The 18,561-nt window shown below is 39.0% G+C and overlaps 1 protein-coding gene across 12 annotated transcripts in view; it reads right to left on the minus strand.

The window, feature by feature from the left end:
• The window catches only part of MAST4 (microtubule associated serine/threonine kinase family member 4), a 620,856-nt gene that overhangs the window by 68,063 nt on the left and 534,232 nt on the right, over window positions 1-18,561 (minus strand). For all 12 annotated transcript variants that reach the window (XM_061393377.1, XM_061393375.1, XM_061393374.1 and 9 more), the window contains 3 exons: window positions 12,509-12,578; window positions 7,186-7,264; window positions 584-741 (listed from right to left, as the gene is read on the minus strand). In XM_061393377.1, the coding sequence (XP_061249361.1) occupies window positions 584-741; window positions 7,186-7,264; window positions 12,509-12,578 (307 nt within the window). The remainder of the gene's footprint in view (window positions 1-583; window positions 742-7,185; window positions 7,265-12,508; window positions 12,579-18,561) is intronic.

An 18,561-nucleotide genomic window follows, 5' to 3' on the forward strand; every position in this document is an offset into this window, starting at 1 on the left:
GTCACTCCAGAGGAACAAAACAGTGACGTCTATTATTTTCTGAGACGAGGTCAAAATAAAACCAGCCCTATTCAATGTCAAATGGACTACATTTGGCTTGACAAAATACAAGGGACACAAATTCCTAACGGCTAGCTCATAATCCTGGAGAAAGTAAGACTTGTGATGAGAAGGAAAACCCCAAGGCCTGGGTGGATTTTCGTAAAAAGGAATCTGAATTCCAAATGTGAACCTGAACACGCTGCCCTTCCTTTTTAGCCAAGCTTCTTTGTAAAATATTAATTGATGTAACACCATAATTAGATGGTCTTGAAATGGCTAGAAGTTTCTCAGGAGGTCCTTGTAGTGCACTATGGTTTTTGTTACCACAGCAATTAGTAACTTGTTACGAATTTAAAAGAAAAATAGTAAGAGGCAGTTTACTATATCACCATAGATGCAAAAAAAAAAAAAATCACACTACATTTATAGTAATTCACAAACCAATTAACACATATATGAGTTAGAGGACCAAAAGTCTTTCCCTGAAATGGTTGAAAAGAGGTTATCCAACTAATAAAAAATTTCAATCAGGTCTACATACCTCAAACTTCGGGAACGGGGGCGCATGGGTGTGTTTCTGCATCTGTTCTCTGTGGTGATGCTTTCAGTGGTACAAAAATGTTTTGATAAGAAGTGTAATTCATCTGGTGTCGGTTGATATGGTAACTGATGCAACTTCTCCTGGGAGGAACAGGATGACTACAACAAACCAAAGTGAGGTTTAATGACTACATCAAAGAGAAATGCTTTAAATGAATATTAGGTCACAGCACTAAATTTTGTTATATCACCATTTTATACTGCATCCTTTCCATGTTATAATGGCAATGAAAGTGGAAAGGGAAGTCGCTCAGTCGCGTCTGACTTTTTGCCGACCCATGGACGGTATGTATACCTTGATGTGGTCTCCAGAGGTCTAGATGGCTACCATATTTTATCTCGGTTGTCTACAATTAACTCAAAAATTGTTTACTCTCTGAAGAAAAACCAGGGTCTGAAGATGGACGGGACCCAGTCAAAACCAGAGCAAGAAAGCGACAACTGGAGTAAGAATTTGGGTGCAATAAATGACAGATTAGTTCTCAGTTGAGTGTGACGTCCTCGCTTCTAACACTTGCAATTCGGGTAAGTAACATAAAATTAATTCTATGATGTATAATCGTAAGTGAACTCTATGATGTATAATCATAAAGTAATAAGGCAATGAGATCTGTCTTTACAAAGCATGCTGTCCTTTGATCCGATTATCATCGATACGAGTCCTGGGTAAAAAGGGGATGGGAAAAGAAAATATTTGTCTCACTAATGCCATTGTTTTAAAAACTGGGAATTGGAAATTTTTTCTGTGTTCTGACTTAACGCTATTTTCTTTCTTAACAGCTTCAGTGGTGTTGAGTTTTTTTTTAATCCCTTGAACCTAGATGTGCTCTTTGAAAATCACTCAGCACTTACAGAGAAGTAAGGTTGAAAAGGAGAATGGCTAAACAACATGGCTTTTAATCAGTCTGAGAAATGTAACTATTAAACAATGTGATTGCTTATTTGTTTTTATTGAGAGGTAAACTCTTTAAGTGATTCTAACAAAAGAAATGAGAAATATTTGAGTAATGGAAACACAGGTAGAATAAGCATATTTTGAAAGATACCACTCATTTGAATATTCCATTCAAGCAGGTTTTTTTTTTTTAATTTAAAAAGAACTGCCACATCAAGAGCACACTTCATAAACACTGCACCACTCCACTGCAGTGATTAGAAATTAATAGACTAAAGCTTTAAAATATCCTTACACCTTGAAATTATAAAATGCTTTCTAAGTACATACTAAGACAAAGAGGTATTTTTACAATGTAATGAGATTGTTTTATAAACTATAAAAATGAGAACACTGCTAGAAAGACATCTGAGGTAAACCAAAGCTCTAGTCATAAAACACAAGTCAAGTCTTAAATACTGTCACCATGAAAAAAGAAACAAAACGCACAAAGTCAACTCAAGACATCAGTAAAAGAATAAGAACAATCAATGCCAGCAGGAGAGAAGCAGCAGCCATAAAAGCAAAGATGATGAAATCAGCAAACGGAAAACCGGAATTAAGAATTTGTATATATGTTTCAAAGGTAAATCAGTGTACACAATTATGTAGCCAAGATTCAAAAACCCAGATGTCTATTCATAAATTCCCAGTGATAACTTTTTGGTGGCAAACCATCAATTGAACTGATGGAAAGTCATTTAAAATATGCATTTAATCCAGTTGATGTGAATGTTAATTCAGCTTTGCCACAGAAATATTAATGTATTTGATTCTGAGTTGCTGGCCCAGTTGCGGCTGGGCTGTTATGTACAGTACAGGGAGGACCATGTTAACTTTGTAAAATGTGAAAATTAATTCCAGAACCACACCAGACTTAAAGAGTAAGGCATTATGAACCTGTGCTTGCATGAGAAGGACACACTGACTTTAGGGGGTGATTCCCTCTGAGGAGGGAAGAGAAAAGGCCTGTGCAGGAAGGGCTTTATTTCCACTTTAATATTTTATTTATTAATCAAAAGAAAAGTTTATGTTAAAAATAGCTGTAGCAAATGTACTAAAATGTTTACAAGTGCTAACTCCAACAGGAAAATTTTGTGGTTATACCATATACACAACCATGTGACTGAACTCCACAGCAATGTGCCCAGGGCTTATTGATGGGGATATGTTAGAATGAACGATGAGGTGGGAAAAGTATTAGAGAAGTGAGAGGCAAAGGGCCTCTCTGGGGAGACAGCGTCCCTCCTCTCAGCTGGGACAAACGAGGTGTGAATGGGAAAAGGGCGACGCTATCCGAGTGACACCGGATGAGTTTATGGAACAGGGAACAACTGGAGGCTCTCCAAACGGCCTGGGAATTCAAAAGGTATCAAACAGGGCCCCCTGAGTGAGTCACTAATGGACGACAGAGGGTCAGTCCAGGAGTCAGTTCCAGCAAAGATCGGGGACTCAGAGGCGAGCTTGTGACAGAGGCTGCAGGCGCTGTCCCCAGGACCTCACAAGCTTCCTGAAAAGATACCTCTGCTGGTCAATACATCCTTGGAACAGCACTTTTACTAGAGTTTCAAGAATTAGTTTGGGATTCCTCAATATATTAAGTCCCATGATTTTATATTTCTAGCATGCTCTCTAAATGTGGTGCCAGTAAGTCTCATCACCCAACTAGTTTGCATATATAACTTCTGACTACATCATAAATCAAACCCACTTTCAAAGAGTGAAGATTTACAAAAAGAATTGTGCTTCTAGTTCTCAAGGCAATTAGAAGAGTTTCCCCAAAATGTTGTGAGCAATGATATTCAAATAAACTAGTTTCCCAAGATAAGCATTTTGCAAAGGACAGTATTCGTATGTATGTGTACTTTTCCACTCAAAGTAATATTATTTTATAGTCAGACCTCATATTTATAAGTATTTATACTCTTATTTTTATTCTTTCCCCCAGCATAAAATAATTTATCTGTGAGAAATATATGGGAGATGTCTTCTGACTGCTATAATTCCATATTACTTATTTTAAAATTAAAAATTATAATCTGAATATTACTTTGGAAAAGTTTCTCAAATTAATTTTAACTACAAAACTTGAAATTAAGAGAAGCAGCAATACTAAATATCCTGAGGAAGGACTGATTAACTTCATATGACCAAATCTTTTCAATTTCAGAATGAAGCATTTTAACATTTGGGAATTTTGCGGTTTCTATAATACCCAAAGGACATGGTATTTACATTTCAGCATTAGCAACTTTGGAACTCAGCTAACAACAAATATCTAAAACTTAAGCTGTATTTTCAAAGTGTTTGTGATTTTATCCATATATATTCTGTGTTTTTATTTAAAAAATACCCAAAATCATTTCTAATTAATTTAATCACAACCAGTTAACCCAGAAAATGAGATTCTAAAAGTGATTCAGGTTAGACTTAGAAAAGAAAAAAATGCAACTCCTGAGCAGCTTTGCACAATTTTCTGTCCTAACATTTAAAGGGCAAGAACATAAAGAAACTGAAGAAAATGAGAAGCAGCATTTCAAATTTTCAATTATTGTTTTTATCAATAGCCAATAAGGAGAAACAAAATAACTGAACTTGTTAGAGCACCTACATTTCAAAAATCTATTTCAAATGTATTTTCAAAAATACATTTCAAAAATGACTGTAATTTTGAAAGTTACAATTTGATTTTGAAGGGGAAAAGAGGAATACGAGATCCACAATTATATGATACCACCTTTTCCAATAAAATAAACACCTAAGAGAAAAGCTGCCTTACCTCTGGGTAGAAGCTGTTAGAAACACAATACATGTGTGTGACTAAAAATTGCCTCAGAAAGCTGCTTCTTCAGGCATATATGTAAGTCAGGGACAGCAATGACATCATGACAGATGGTCAGGTCAGATTTATTAATTATCAAGTTTGGTTTAAGCAATACCTTGTGAATTCCTTTTTTAAAAAGTCAGGTGCCCAGGGTTGAGAGGCTTACTGTATTCTTATTGCTACAACACAGGGGTTAGTACACAGCCCCTCAGTTCATTCTCTGTGCCTCAGAGCTTTGAGCCATAAAATGATGAAAACAATGGCAACTACATTATAAAGTATGTTTTTACAAATAAATGAGACAATTAAACAAGTCAATTAAATTTTACAATTTATATTTTTTCATTTTTTTTCAAATTTTTCATTTACAATTAAATGAGCCAATGCACTATAAATAGTGAGACTAGGACCTAGCACATAATAAGTGTTTATAAAAATATTCTAAAGTTTGTACCAAATGGGGTCCACGTCTATGTAGCTCACCCTCGCTTTTTAGATTCACTTTTAAAAATGACATATGATTTAATAGCTACAGACAGAAAGAAGAAAGATCCTGCATGCTCCCCTGTTTTTCTTGTAAAAGAGAAACTTCTATATCCAAACTATAATAAGACTTGACGGCAGGGCAAAGCAAGGTGATATAGTTAAAATAAAAAGGATTTGAAGTCAAGAAAGAAGATACAAATCTGAGGCATGGGGATGATTCAATGAGAGAATGTAGGAGAACAGGAGAAGTACTCTGCTTACTGGTGGTTGGCTTCTAACTGGAGATGCTCGCAAGTCTAGGGAAGAATACCACTTAAAATTCTTATTCTTTTTTGCTTACTGGTCAGTCAGTTTCAGCAATCATTTTCACACTGTGGTAGCTAATGCCTTCAAGATCTAAAACATGGGCTAATGATAAACAATGCTACTTACTGACACACACACAAAAAACAAGGCTGACTTTGTTTACCATTATTTAGTGACAATTCTATCCACTGAAGCCACTCAAGAGTTGTGAATATCCTTTCCTGGATGTGAGGCTAAAGTGCCACTGAAACTATTCAAGGTTGTCAGGATGTGTCAAAAAACGATCTAAATGGGCAATTAACTCACATACCACAACACAATGGAATAATGGATAGGAAAATAAATTATTGCTCCTCAAAAAAATATTATAAGAAGATGGTAAAAGTAATCCAACAGATTTTAACAGGCCAGTATTTTGCTCTAGAAAACCCATGTTACATTGCATCTGGAACTCTGGAAACAAAATATAAGGCACTGGTGATATCAATTAAAGTGTATATATTTAATCACAGCTTCTTTTCAATTCACCGATATTAAGTGTGAACCTATATGCTTAGCACAGTCCTGGGGTTTATGGGGGAGGGGAAACATAGATACCCCTTTGCGATAAACCAAAGATTTTGACAAAATGAAGATGAGAATGACTCAGAAGTGGCTCTAAAACCATCAGGTCCACGTTCCTGGCTGGTACAAGAGCTTTCAGACTGCTCCATTAGGTACTTATTGATTGACCTACACCATATCCTGCTGCTAAGCTGCTAAGTCACTTCAGTCGTGTCCAATTCTGTGCGACCCCATAGACGGCAGCCCACCAGGCTCCCCGTCCCTGGGATTCTCCAGGCAAGAACACTGGAATGGGTTGCCATTTCCTTCTCCAATGCATGAAAGTGAAAAGTGAAAGCCAAGTCGCTCAATCGTGTCCGACTCTTAGCGACCCTATGGACTGCAGCCTACTAGGCTCCTCCATCCATGGGACACCATATCCTAGGTCCTTCTAAATGACCACCAGCTTCTAAATCTAAAGCTCTGTAGAAGGGGAGGTAGGGAGGGGAGGGATGGATAGGGAGTCAGGGGTTTAGCAGATGCAAACTATTATATAAAGAATGGATAAACAGCAAGGTCCTACAGTATAGCACAGGGAACTATATTCAGTATTCTGGAATAAATCATAATGGAAAAGAATATAAAAAAGAATGTGTATATCTTTATGTGTATAACTGAATCACTTTGCTGTACAGCAGAAATTAACACAATATCGTAAATCAACTATACTTCAACAAAAAAGTAAAGTTAAAAAAATAAAGCTCTGTAGAGACAAATATCCCACAATATCACTAATTTAAGTGGAGAAGGCATGTATCTAAGCCACTGAATCACTTTCAGTAATTGCTAGGGCTCTTGTTGAAATGTTGTAGTTTGCGGCAACAGTATCCTTCTTCCTCTATCCTATTTCCATGGCTTCATCTTGTCTCTGTATTGATCTCAACCTACTGCTAAGTTCTTTTAATCTCTCCTTAAAAGAAAGTTTTTATCCAGAAGGTAAAAATTTAAGGCTTGCCATTTCTTTTCTTTGAAAGAGAAAAACTAAAAAACAAAACAGAACTCTACATCTAAGCCATACAAGAAAAAAATGACCCAGGCCATCAAGGTTTAATGGCATTTTCAGTACTAATATCACTGGCATGGAACCAAAGCAATAAAACCAGATTGTGTTCCCTCCCCTACCCCCAAACACCAAATGGTATTAAAACAAAAGCTCCCAGTCTCCTCCCAACTTGTGATCTGGGGACTCGCTCAATTTGTGCACCATAATTTAAAAGCTTGCAGCAAAGAGTATGTCCTTTTTGTGTTTGTCAGCTCATCATTTGATGTGAAGCCTACTCGGAGGGGCAGACATGCAGAATTTATCCTCTCCTCCCCATCAGGGAACACCCAGAGAAGTGCTGCCCATGCAAGAGCTCTGGGGTATACAAGAGAAAAACTGGGCACTTACAGAGACCGTAGAGCTGGGAGTGTTTGTCCCATAGCCAGAGGAGGGGAGAGAAGCCAAGGACCAGCGGCGTCCATCAGTCCTGGGGAGAAAATGCGATTAGCTTAGGCCAACACTGGAGTAGGGTTACACGGGAACCCCAGGGAAACCGAGTGTTCTTAGTCGAACAAATGACGCAAACGCAGTCAATGAGGATGTGGAAATGTTCAGCAAGGGCCAGAGTAAACAAACATTATACAGCAGGTTGACTTTTATTTAAACTGAATCAATACACCCAAACAAGTAGAAAGTGAATGGGTTGATCCATATTATTGATCTCTCACTAATACACTTTGACAAAATGAATACCAGGGATAATTACATTGGTCGGACTCAGCAGATTCAGATGAATAAAAATAGAAAGGCAGGAGGAAAACACTCCTATGTGCAAACTGATAACTGGGGCCACGATCTTTGGAAGGGCCTGGATTCCAGCATGGTATAACAGCCTCTGGGGACTCCCACCGCATCTTAAAGACTTCCAGCTTATTACTTTCAAGAGAACAATCCTACTCATAACACCAAAGGAAGGGAGGATCAGGGGGCTCGTGGCCGGCTCAAGCCTTAAGTGGCAAATAACTTTAGCACTAAGAAAGTGACTGACCTTGTGTTCACAATCTCTTAAGAGTTATTACCTTCTGACATGACCTGGCTTTATAAAGTGTTCCAGTAAATGCCTCTTTCAGAGTTTATGAGTATGCGGCCCAGCTCTGGCCAGTGACAGGGAGCGAAGAAAGAAAATTCTCCACTCGTGGTAGATGCTAATGCAGAGTAGAGTGACCTGCGCTAGTCACAGAGGTGAAGCTGTCAGGAGTCTTAATAGAATATGGTTTTTATCTCCAAATGGCAACAGGATGGATAGCTTCTGGGTTGAACTCTATAGTTATTAATTGGGATCATTCCAAAGGTCTCAGATGAGTTGTCAAAGCAGTGAAGACAATCCTGTTGCTAAAGTAGGATTATTTTATTATAAATAATAAAATGACTATTTTATTAGCAATTTTGAATAGGACTATGCCTTCAAAATCACATAACACAGTGAAGACAAATATACACACATTTGCCATGGGGAGAAAAGGAAAAACACACTTTTCTAAAGAGCTATACTGCATTCTTTGACCATATGTAGCCTTTTGTAACTCATGATTTATACTAACTTACCAAGTGAGAGATAAGAGTAGACCAAATTGACCACAGACACATTCACTATAAGGGGACATCAGGGAATTCTTCAGAATTTGACTTGAATTTGAGAAATGTGTCAATCACATGTTTATGTAGAAAACTGACATCTTAGCCTAAACTATAATCAAGGGAGAATATAATCATAGGCCACAATGGATGTTATTTTTACCTCCAATAAACGCAAATGGTCCTCAAAGACAGAATGAGAAATTCAAGTGGATAAATCACAGAAGTAGTACAATGTTAAGATTTTAGTAAAATTTACCTGTCAATTCTGTGACCATGATTGGAGTACAATTGAATCAAGTATTTTTTTTTTTTTAAGAAGCAAATTAAGATGTTTGTAAATGTATCAGATAGAAGGAATGAAAATAAATGCCACAAGTTCTCCAGAAATAATTTTATACAATTTAAAATGTTAAAAGATTTAAGAAGAAACAAATTCTAATAACATGTTTCCAAAGACAACTGACCATCAATTAAATGGACACAGGTTGGTCCTGGCTTATTTGGCTAATTATTACGGACTTAAGAACCTATGCCTGGACTCTCTATTTTAGACACTTCCAATTTTTAAAAGAATATGGCTTTCAAAGAATTATTCAGTCCATTTAATAGCAATTATCAGAAACTAGTCTTTGGAAAGAGTGAGGGACACAAGTTCCCCCACCATGATTCTGCTTTGTGATTCATTAACTCTCCTTTCCCTCAGGTATCAGTGAACATATTTCAGATGAATGAACAACTCCAAGAGGAGACATGTGCTTATTAGTTCTGAAGCATAAATTACATTTGCTTACTCTGGAAAACACATGACTAGAAAGAAGTTTAAACAAGAATGTGCTCAGTACTCCATACAGCCATGGACCAGAAATCATTTATGTCTCACAAAGTTCCCTGAGTTGTCTGTGTCTATTTACTCAAACGGAACACAAAGGACCTTGCATTTTCATTACCATGACAACTGCACATGAGAACTTCGTATATAACAACACTGTATACATGCTCTAAGAGACAGCATGCCCTTTTTGAAGAAAGCTATCCACAGAAGTACAATTTGGATCCTACTAATAACGTTTTCTTTTCCTTGTAGCAGCTACCAGTACAATGTTACCTGAAAACAAAACTACATTCTTGCCAAAGCCACAAGGCTTTTTTTTGAAAAGTGTGTTTCCTTTGTGGGTGGAAATTTCAATGTTAAACTAAATGGAAATGTAACATGAGAAAAACATCTGATGGGAACACAGGCTACAAAGCGACTAGCAAAATCAACAACAACCAAAGCAAACAAACAAAAACAACCAGCTCAAAATCCACCCCTCCCCCCAAGCCTCCATCATTTCCATACTAACCACAAAAAGTTAGATTAACATGGTGTACGACAAAGGAAGAAGGAAAAGTTCCAGTATCAACCTGGCTATTACAACTGTATAAAGAGGAAGCAGATTTCATTATTTGTTTGTTGTAGTCATCTGGCATGATACATTTTATGGTCTACTTGATACTGGAACAAGATGAACTATGCCAATATAATGTAACCAGAGTAACTTCAGCCCACCTGTGCTCAATGAGTGTCTCATGACCTGACCTCAGCGGGCAAATCTGTTCCAGTAACTTGTCTATGGAGATCCATTCTGATATTTCACCTGATAAATAACAACCAGGCAGCCAGGAGACATCCCCATTTATTCAGGGCTCTCTTAATATTTCTAAGAATGTGAAAGCAATGCATGACATGTAAACCTCTACACAACTTCTAGGGAAGGCAAACCAACGTCATCACCTCCATTTTACCACCAAGGAAGACAACATTAGGTAACTCCACAAGCAGGTGGATGTAAATCAGTATCCCAGTTACTGGTTTGGTGTGCTGCAGTCAACGGGGTCACAATCTGACACGACTCAGCAATTGAATAACAACAATCACAGCTACTAGCAAAATACAAATATGTCTCCTTGTTCCAGACAAAACCCACTACACTATGACATGCATTTTCATCCTAGTATTTTAATCCAATTCTAAAAAAATTAACTTGATAATTTCACTCTCAGACACATACTAGATAGTGTGGAAAGCAACTGTGTGTTGTCTTATTTCCCAGTCTTAACTGCAACTAGTATATTACCAGGAGATGAATACTGAGGGGAATTCTCACACGTTATAAGTAGGGTCAGAAAAGATTCCTAAGTCCGACCTTTATCCCTTTACCCAAGAATAATTTTTAAAACAGGGCAATCTCTTCCATCTGTTGAACTGAATATACAAAATAACAAAATGTGGGACTCCCCAAATGGCATTACTTGCTAAGGTCTCAGAAATGATACCAAATGGTAGGGAATGGAGACCGATGGGTTGAATTTCCATGTTTCTTGAATGAAAAAATCAACTTTAAAATGGAAGAGAAAGATGCCAGATGTTAAAAACAGGCCAATTTGAGTTTTCATAGAAAACACAGGTTCTGTTTACTTGAATAAAAGTTTAAAAAGATGATCACTCAAGTCCTAATCTAAATTAATACTTTTTGAAGACTGTGCAGTGAGTTCCATCTGGAAATTGCTGCAAAATGAACCAGAGGTCTCTTGTGATAATTTTCTGTTACGGTTTACAGCTTATTTGTCAAAAATTAACATGCCTGGGGGTTTGTGTATTTTGTTTTTTTTTTTTAATAGCACAGAAACCAGAGTCATCTGTCCTCTAGTCGGCCACTCAATTATTAGGTTCTCTTCATTTTTATAAATCTGGCAGGATTAAAAGACTGATTTCAGTCACATCTAAAAACAGGCTATGAGATGTGCATTTTCTTTTTATTTAAAGTAATTAAATGCATTCCACCACCACCTCCCCGCTTTTTTTTTTCTTTTTCTTTTTCAAAGAAACGTATTTTAAGGACTATGCTGTGTTCTTTTTTAAACCAATTTTTATAGGATTTCCCTTTTCATTTAGAATAGTAGCACCATCATGAATTAATATTCATTGGACAAACAAACACAGGCTTTGTGGAACCAATTAATTGTCACATTTTCTTTACAGTGCTTACGGGCTGTAAGAGGACTAAAATAATCAAAGTTGGAATTGGGGAAAACCAGGGTGTGGGTCTCAGAAAGTTCCTTGGAGATCACATCTCAATTACTTCTTGTCCTCCCTATGGGGAAGGCCTGGTACACATAGGCATTTACCATGTGGTGGGGAATGTGTGATTAGACAAGAGAATCTTAATTATCAGGAATTGCGAATACACTGTAAGCAGATCCTTTCCTCTGGACCTAGTAACAGAAAACACACTCCGTGATGACACATGGCAGTGATGACCCTGCAGGTTTGCACATTAATGTGTTAAACCCATTTTTTTAACCTACCTGTATGTCTTGATTAAATGTTATTTTAATTCATTTCAGGGTATGATTAGCTCTCTGAACAAAATTTAATACATATGCAGGACATTCGGACTATAAAAGCAATTCATTCCGAATATTCAGAAACCTGGCTAAAGGGGCAATTTTGTCTTCTGTGTGTTTTCCCTGGCTGGAAGAGGAATGGAGGAAAGTGAAGATATGAATGTGACAGGGAAAGTACACTAATTTCACACACAGAAGAGGAGGCTGTGCAGACATCTCTGACTGGGAGAAATCACAGTAGGTGATCCCAAGATAAAAGCTTTGGTAACAGTTTGGAGTCCAATTCTAACTAAGAAAGGAAGAGAAAACACTCAGGAAAGTCACTAAATTGCTGGCTTAGTGCTCTCAGGGAAAGAGGCATCTTAAGAGTTTATACCTTGTGATCCCAAGTAAGGCCATTTTTACTTTTATTTATTTTTGAGTGTTTCAGTAACAATGACAACTGCACCAGGACACATGGATGAATTATAATGTAAGCTCAGATAAGTCAGTAAAAATCTGTTGAGCATCAAAAGCATGTATGAGACACTACACTGGGGATGGGAGAAAAGGTGAAAATGGTTTCTTCTGCCCTTAATGGGAGCCCACCATCTAGGGAAGAACCAAGGGAGGCATCCATAACTCTAATGGGGAGTGGAGGAACTGGGGCAGGGAGGAGGGTTTCTCCACACAACACTTGATCATTCTACTCACAAAAAGTTCTTACCTCCGTGCAAATGAAAAATGAGCAGAGGCACTGGGGGAGAAATTTCTTGGACTATCTTGAGGGCTATTTCCTGTAGAGAGAAAGAAGAAGAAAAAAAATGACATGAAGATTTAATTCTTGTATCATTAGCTACATCCAGAACGCTCTTCTCTTTAGCAGTAGGCTTCTGTACACTTTTGTAAAATTTTCACCTCCTCAAAAACTGCTTTCGTTTTATTTGGAGGGGAGGAAGGGATTGGCTTGAGTTCCAGCACAACTTTCCAAGGGTGTAATATATGAATAAACAAACCCATGTCACCAACCAGCAGACATCCATATATTGCATAATGTAAGTATTTCAGTCCCACAGAATAATGAATACATACATATGTCTTGGTTCCTGCTCTTCCAGATGTTAACATTTCCACAGTAGGATAGACAGAGAAGATAAGCTTCAATTGGGAGGGTGAGGCTTTCCGTTTTAGGAAGGCAGCCTCAGTATTTTTATTTACCGAAACTAAGAATAAAAGTCTGAGTTCTCAATAAATCCTCATTTTTCAAAGCACACATATTAAAGGCAGAAATGTCAGAACAGGGCATAAATACTGGGGAGAACCCCAGCAGTTCAGACCTCAAACGACCCAGCCTAGAGGCCCACAAGTATCTTCTTCAATAGTCCCTCTGCTCCTAGGCAGCTGAGGGGGTGACTGGCCAGGCTGCCTGGAAAGCCACAGCCACCCAGCGGCTGGCAGAAGGTGTCTTCCCCAGGTTCTTACGTGGTGGGTGGAACATGGATGTTTATGTAAGGTGACAGCTCGTCTGGAGGCTTGCTACTTTCCCCATCAGAACATGCAACTTGTTGCTGATCATTGGGCAAGCTTGACAGGCAGCGGGTGAGGGGAGGCCCAAGGCAGGCCAGACCACCCCGCTTCCCTCTGCATGGTTAATTAGGCTGGCAGAATGGCCTGAGGACCGGATGGGACTGTAGCCCGTTTAAACAAGGAGGTTAGGAAAGGCTGCAAACAAATGCTGCATGTTCTTGAAACACAGAAAATAAATCAAGAAGACATGTTTAATCCTTAACAGCAAGCCAGTGTGCCACATTACTGATTTCACACCGGAAGTGACGATTTGTAATTAGGTGGAAGGAACATAAAATGGCACCTAGCCATAAAGGTAACCAATTTATTACCTGTGTGCAAAAAGAATAGATTAACACATCGAAGGGGATAATTTCAGTGTTACCTTTACTTCTGGACTGGCTGCACCTCTACTGAAATTTTTCAGTTAACTTAAAGTTGCAGATTTTGTAGTGATGGCATCAACAGATGCCATTAAGTTTATGACAGACAGCACAATTAAAGTCATTTAACTGGGAAGCGCTGAAAAGCCCCTTTCTTTATGGATAGAGAATCAAGAAGCATTTTCCCCCCGCTGCAATGAAATTTATCATGCCTTTGCATCTGTTGTTTCTTGGGCCTCTAGAGAAATGGATTCTGCTTTTGCCATCCGGTAATCCAGGACCCTTTCTGTCCTTTATCTACACAGCTAAATTAAATTCTTTGAACTTCTCCCAACAGCCTTCATTCCCCCAGCCCCTCCCCTAGTTAGTTTGCGCATTGCTCTTCATATTCCTTAAAAGGTCTTGATTTCAAGATGGCTAGAAATCTTGTTTCTAAAGGGAAACAGGTCAAATGCCAGAAACCTCTGGGTTGATTTTGTTTTTATTTGGGGAAAAAAAAAATTGGTTTGCTCACACCCCACACAGAACAAACTATCAGTAAATTATGAGAAACAAAACAACTGATTGAAGCCAAGGCATTTTGAGAACAATCCCTACTACTCTAATCCCTGAGAATAAATAATAAGGCCAATAAAACTTGGCACCAAATTCTTAGCCCTGTGTTCTTTGTAAAGAGAACATTATATCTGGAGATTATATGAGATCAACCAGAACAAGTAGAGGGAGCTTATTAAATATTTTGAAGAATCTGAAGGAGGCAGAAACAGGAATTATCTTAAGAACCTTTTCACTTTTACAGATTTCAACAAGCAGCCCCCCAGGAAACCATGTAACTTCTTACAATATATGGTGGCCCATCACACTGACGATGAATGGGCAGATAGAGATAGAGAGGTAGGTTAATTTAACTCCACTCTTTAAAAAAAACAGGACAAAAAGAAAAAATCAGGGCTACCCTCAACCATTTCTTATCTTGGGTTTTGCCTTCTCATTCTATGTGGCCTTTCCAGGCCCACACACTGAAAACATTCCTCAGCTCCAAGTTATATAGCCATTTGTATTCTCCTACTAATCACAGATCTCTCTTCTTGTTTCTGGGCACACTGAAGAGCTGGTTGAGATAGAAATACACACATCCCACATTATCACAAAGGCCCTTAGGTACAGTGGGCTACTGGAGAAAACAAGGGCAGTGTGAACTAGAATACTTGGTAATTCCTTAAGGACAGGAGACTGCAGCTTAATTTGAGGGCAGTTCAGCAAGCTCAGGATAAGAGAAGGAACGGAAGGACTTCAGGAAGGGGACAGAATCAATCCACAGTTAGGCAATGCAGTAGAGAGACAGACTCTACTATTAGGGAATTCAGACTGGTCAAGTCAATGAGTTGTGAACCACATGTTTTGGAACTACCTAGTGGGAAGCTGGGAGAAGGCAGTGGCAACCCACTCCAGTGTTCTTGCCTGGAGAATCCCATGGATGGAGGAGCCTGGTGGGCTGCCGTCTACGGGGTCGCACAGAGCCAGACACGACTGAAGCGACTTCGCAGCAGCAGCAGCAGCAGTGGAAGGCTTAAGAGAAATCTGAACGCAAGAGAGGCACTCGATATTTTAACCTGGTGTATGTTGAGTGGACAGAGGAGTTGCCAAGAAGGAGGAGCTGGATTAGGGTGTGGAAAGCCAACAGAAAGCATGTTCTGGTGACCAAACCAAGTGTAACTGGTGATGGATCAAAAATAAGTGATGAAAAAGATTACAGACTAACTGATACTTCCAAGGTTAGCAGACTGGGAGGATGACTGCTCCACTAACAGGGACTTTTAGAGAGAACTGGGGCAGTAGTAATAGTAGAGGAAAAGGATAGAGGAGTATTCTAGAGCTTTTTGTGTCATTTGTTACAGAAAATTCCTCAATTTTCCTCAGGGAGAAATTACAAGATGAGTAGACTAGATAGGCACACATCAATCTTTGAGGCCTTTGTTCTTTGAAACAAACATTGATTTGTGTGTTGTGTTTGAGGACTTAGGGACACTGTTCTGTGATACACAACAACACTAATTTAGAACAGATTGAAATATAAAGCACACTTTATACACTCTTCGCTTGGAGATGAGGACCAGACTGCTCTGGACACTTGTAGCACTTTCCCAGGACAGGAAAACAAGGTGGAGTGGAACCAGAGTCCTACACTTGACCTTCACGACGCACAGCACTGCCCTCTGAATTCATCCACCCATCTGCAAAGCAATACCTGTGAGACTCTCAAACGAAAACCAGTGCCAGTTAATTCTCTGCCCATATGTGCAGCACTTGCTTATAACTCAAATCCTGCTGTTCAAAGGGATTTGCTGGCTCTTGGATGTTTGAATGCCAGGACACGTTATAGACCGCTGCTTCTGACCTGGTAAAGGAAGCCTTAGTGGTGGGTGGGCAGGCGCTGGATAGGTAATTAACTCCGTGATTCCCAGGGGGAACCGGCGTGGCGAACACACAGGCAGTACATCAAAACAGTACTTACCTAACAGAGCTACACGGGGTGCCTCATTTTGGAGGCAGTTATTGTTAAGAAAGTGATTTCCAGATTAATTAAATTGTTTGATTGCTTTGTAATTAGGTTGGAGAAGTCCTCCGTCTTCACCGCAGAGAAACAAGCTGCAAATCTTTTTAAAAGGCATATGCTATACCCACTATAGATTATTAATGTGTTTTTAATAGCTGCCTGTTTACAAAATGATAGTTTCTGGTTGCCTTGATTTTCTATCAGGACTGAGGGAATCCAAGAATTAATGATAATTGCCATTTGAAACTCCTGGTGGATCAAAGAGTAAGCCCCCACTTTAATCCTTGTTGTCATTACTTGATGATCGGCTTAAATGAGTTGTGACTTTTCTATACCCTAACAAACAGCACTGTGTTCCTCATCGCTCTGCAGGAGATGCTCAGCAATAAACTGACAGTGTGGAAAAACCTGAAGTCCACACTTCACAGGACCAAACTGAGGACTCCCTTGCAAAATGTAATGGCAGCAGATGAAGGGACAACTGAACAGTTATGCAGGGACCGCAGGCTGAGCGGACTTTGAAGAATAACAGTTCAAATCCACCTGAGAAGCTGACGTCTATGCTATCAGATCCAGCTGATGCAATAGGAGAGTTAAAAATCCTCTCTCACTTAGCCATTTCAGAAACTGGCTACTGTCCAGATAGAATTGTGGGATATTAATTAAACCTGGGCAGCTGTTTAGACTCTAAGTGGACAGAGAAAAACCTTAATTGGCCTTCAGTAGCACTCTCTTAGGGCAAGCAGTTAAGCGTTCACAGCAGGCCAGTATAACAGAGTATATAGCCTGTGCACGCTCAGTCACGTCCGACTCTTTGCGACCCCATGGACTGTAGCCTGCCAGGGTTCTTTGCCCATGGAATTTTCCAGGTAAGAATACTGGAGTGGGCTGCCTTTTCCTTCTCCAGAGGATCTTCCCAACCCAGGGACTGAACTCATATCTTTTTGCGTCTCCTGCTTTGGCAGGCAGGTTCTTTACCACCTAGACCACCAGGCATGCCTGTACAGCAGGCCAATAAATAGACTTTCATGCCTGGGTTTTCAAGTAAAAAGAGAATTACGGACAATAAATCAAGGCTTTCTTAAAACCTGGCTTCTCTGAACCTCTTTGGTTTTTTCATCCTTGTCACATTGACTCTCCTCACCCAGTACCACTTCTCATTGTCATCTGATTAATTCGACAAATACTTATCAATCCTTTCCTAATAGAGAAGAGTGGTATGATTTGACTTACATTTTAGAAAGAGCCCTCATGCTGTTCCATGTCCATTGGGCTCTAAGCAGGCAATGAACAGAAGCAGGGAGATCAGAAAGGAGGCTGACAAGGTAAGAGGTGATGGTGGTTTGGAGAGAACGGAAGTAGAGCTCAGGTATGTTCTGATGGTGGACCCAAAAGGATTTACTTGAAAACTAGACCAAGTGGAATAATGAGGGAAAGGGAGGAAGCAAGGATGACTCCTAGTGAATTCCCTGGCGGTCTAGAGCTTTCACCACCAGTGCCTGGATTTGATCCTTGGTCAGGGGACCTTTAAGATCCTGCAAGCCACAAAGTGAAAAAAAAAAAAAAAAAAAATATATATATATAGATATAGATATCCTATGTATATATCCTATATCTATATCTATATATGTATAGGTATATAGGATGACTCCTAAATCTTAGGATTAAGCAAGATAGATAGATGGTGACTTGAACTGAGATGGAAAAGACTGAAGGAGGACAGGGTTGGGAATGTGAGGAGAAATTAACAATAACCAAGACATGGAAGCAATCCAAGTGCCTCTCAATAGATGACTGGCTTAAGGACTGTGGTGCATATATACAATGGAATACTACCTGGCCATAAAGAAGAACAAAATACTGCCATCTGTAACAACATGGATGGACCCGGAGGGCATCATGCATAGTGAAGTATGTCAGAGAGAGAAAGACAAGCGCCGTATGAAGTCACTTATAACACACGGAATCTAAAAAGTAATACAAATGAATTTACATAAGAAATGAAACTGACTCACAGATCTAGAAAACAAACTCATGGTTACCAAAGAGGAGAGGAAAGGAAGGAGGGACTAATTTGGGGTATGGGATTATTAGATACAAACTAGGTACTATCTGTAAAATAGATAAGCAATAAAGGATTTACAGTATAACACAAAGAAGTATACCTAGTACCTTGTGATAACCTAAAATGGAAATAATATGTAAAAACAAGTAACCAAACAAACAAAAAACAAATCACTACGCTGTATACCTGAAACACAATCTTATAAATCA

The sequence above is a fragment of the Bos javanicus genome, chromosome 20 (assembly GCF_032452875.1).
Source record: "Bos javanicus breed banteng chromosome 20, ARS-OSU_banteng_1.0, whole genome shotgun sequence".
Lineage (NCBI taxonomy): Eukaryota > Metazoa > Chordata > Mammalia > Artiodactyla > Bovidae > Bos > Bos javanicus.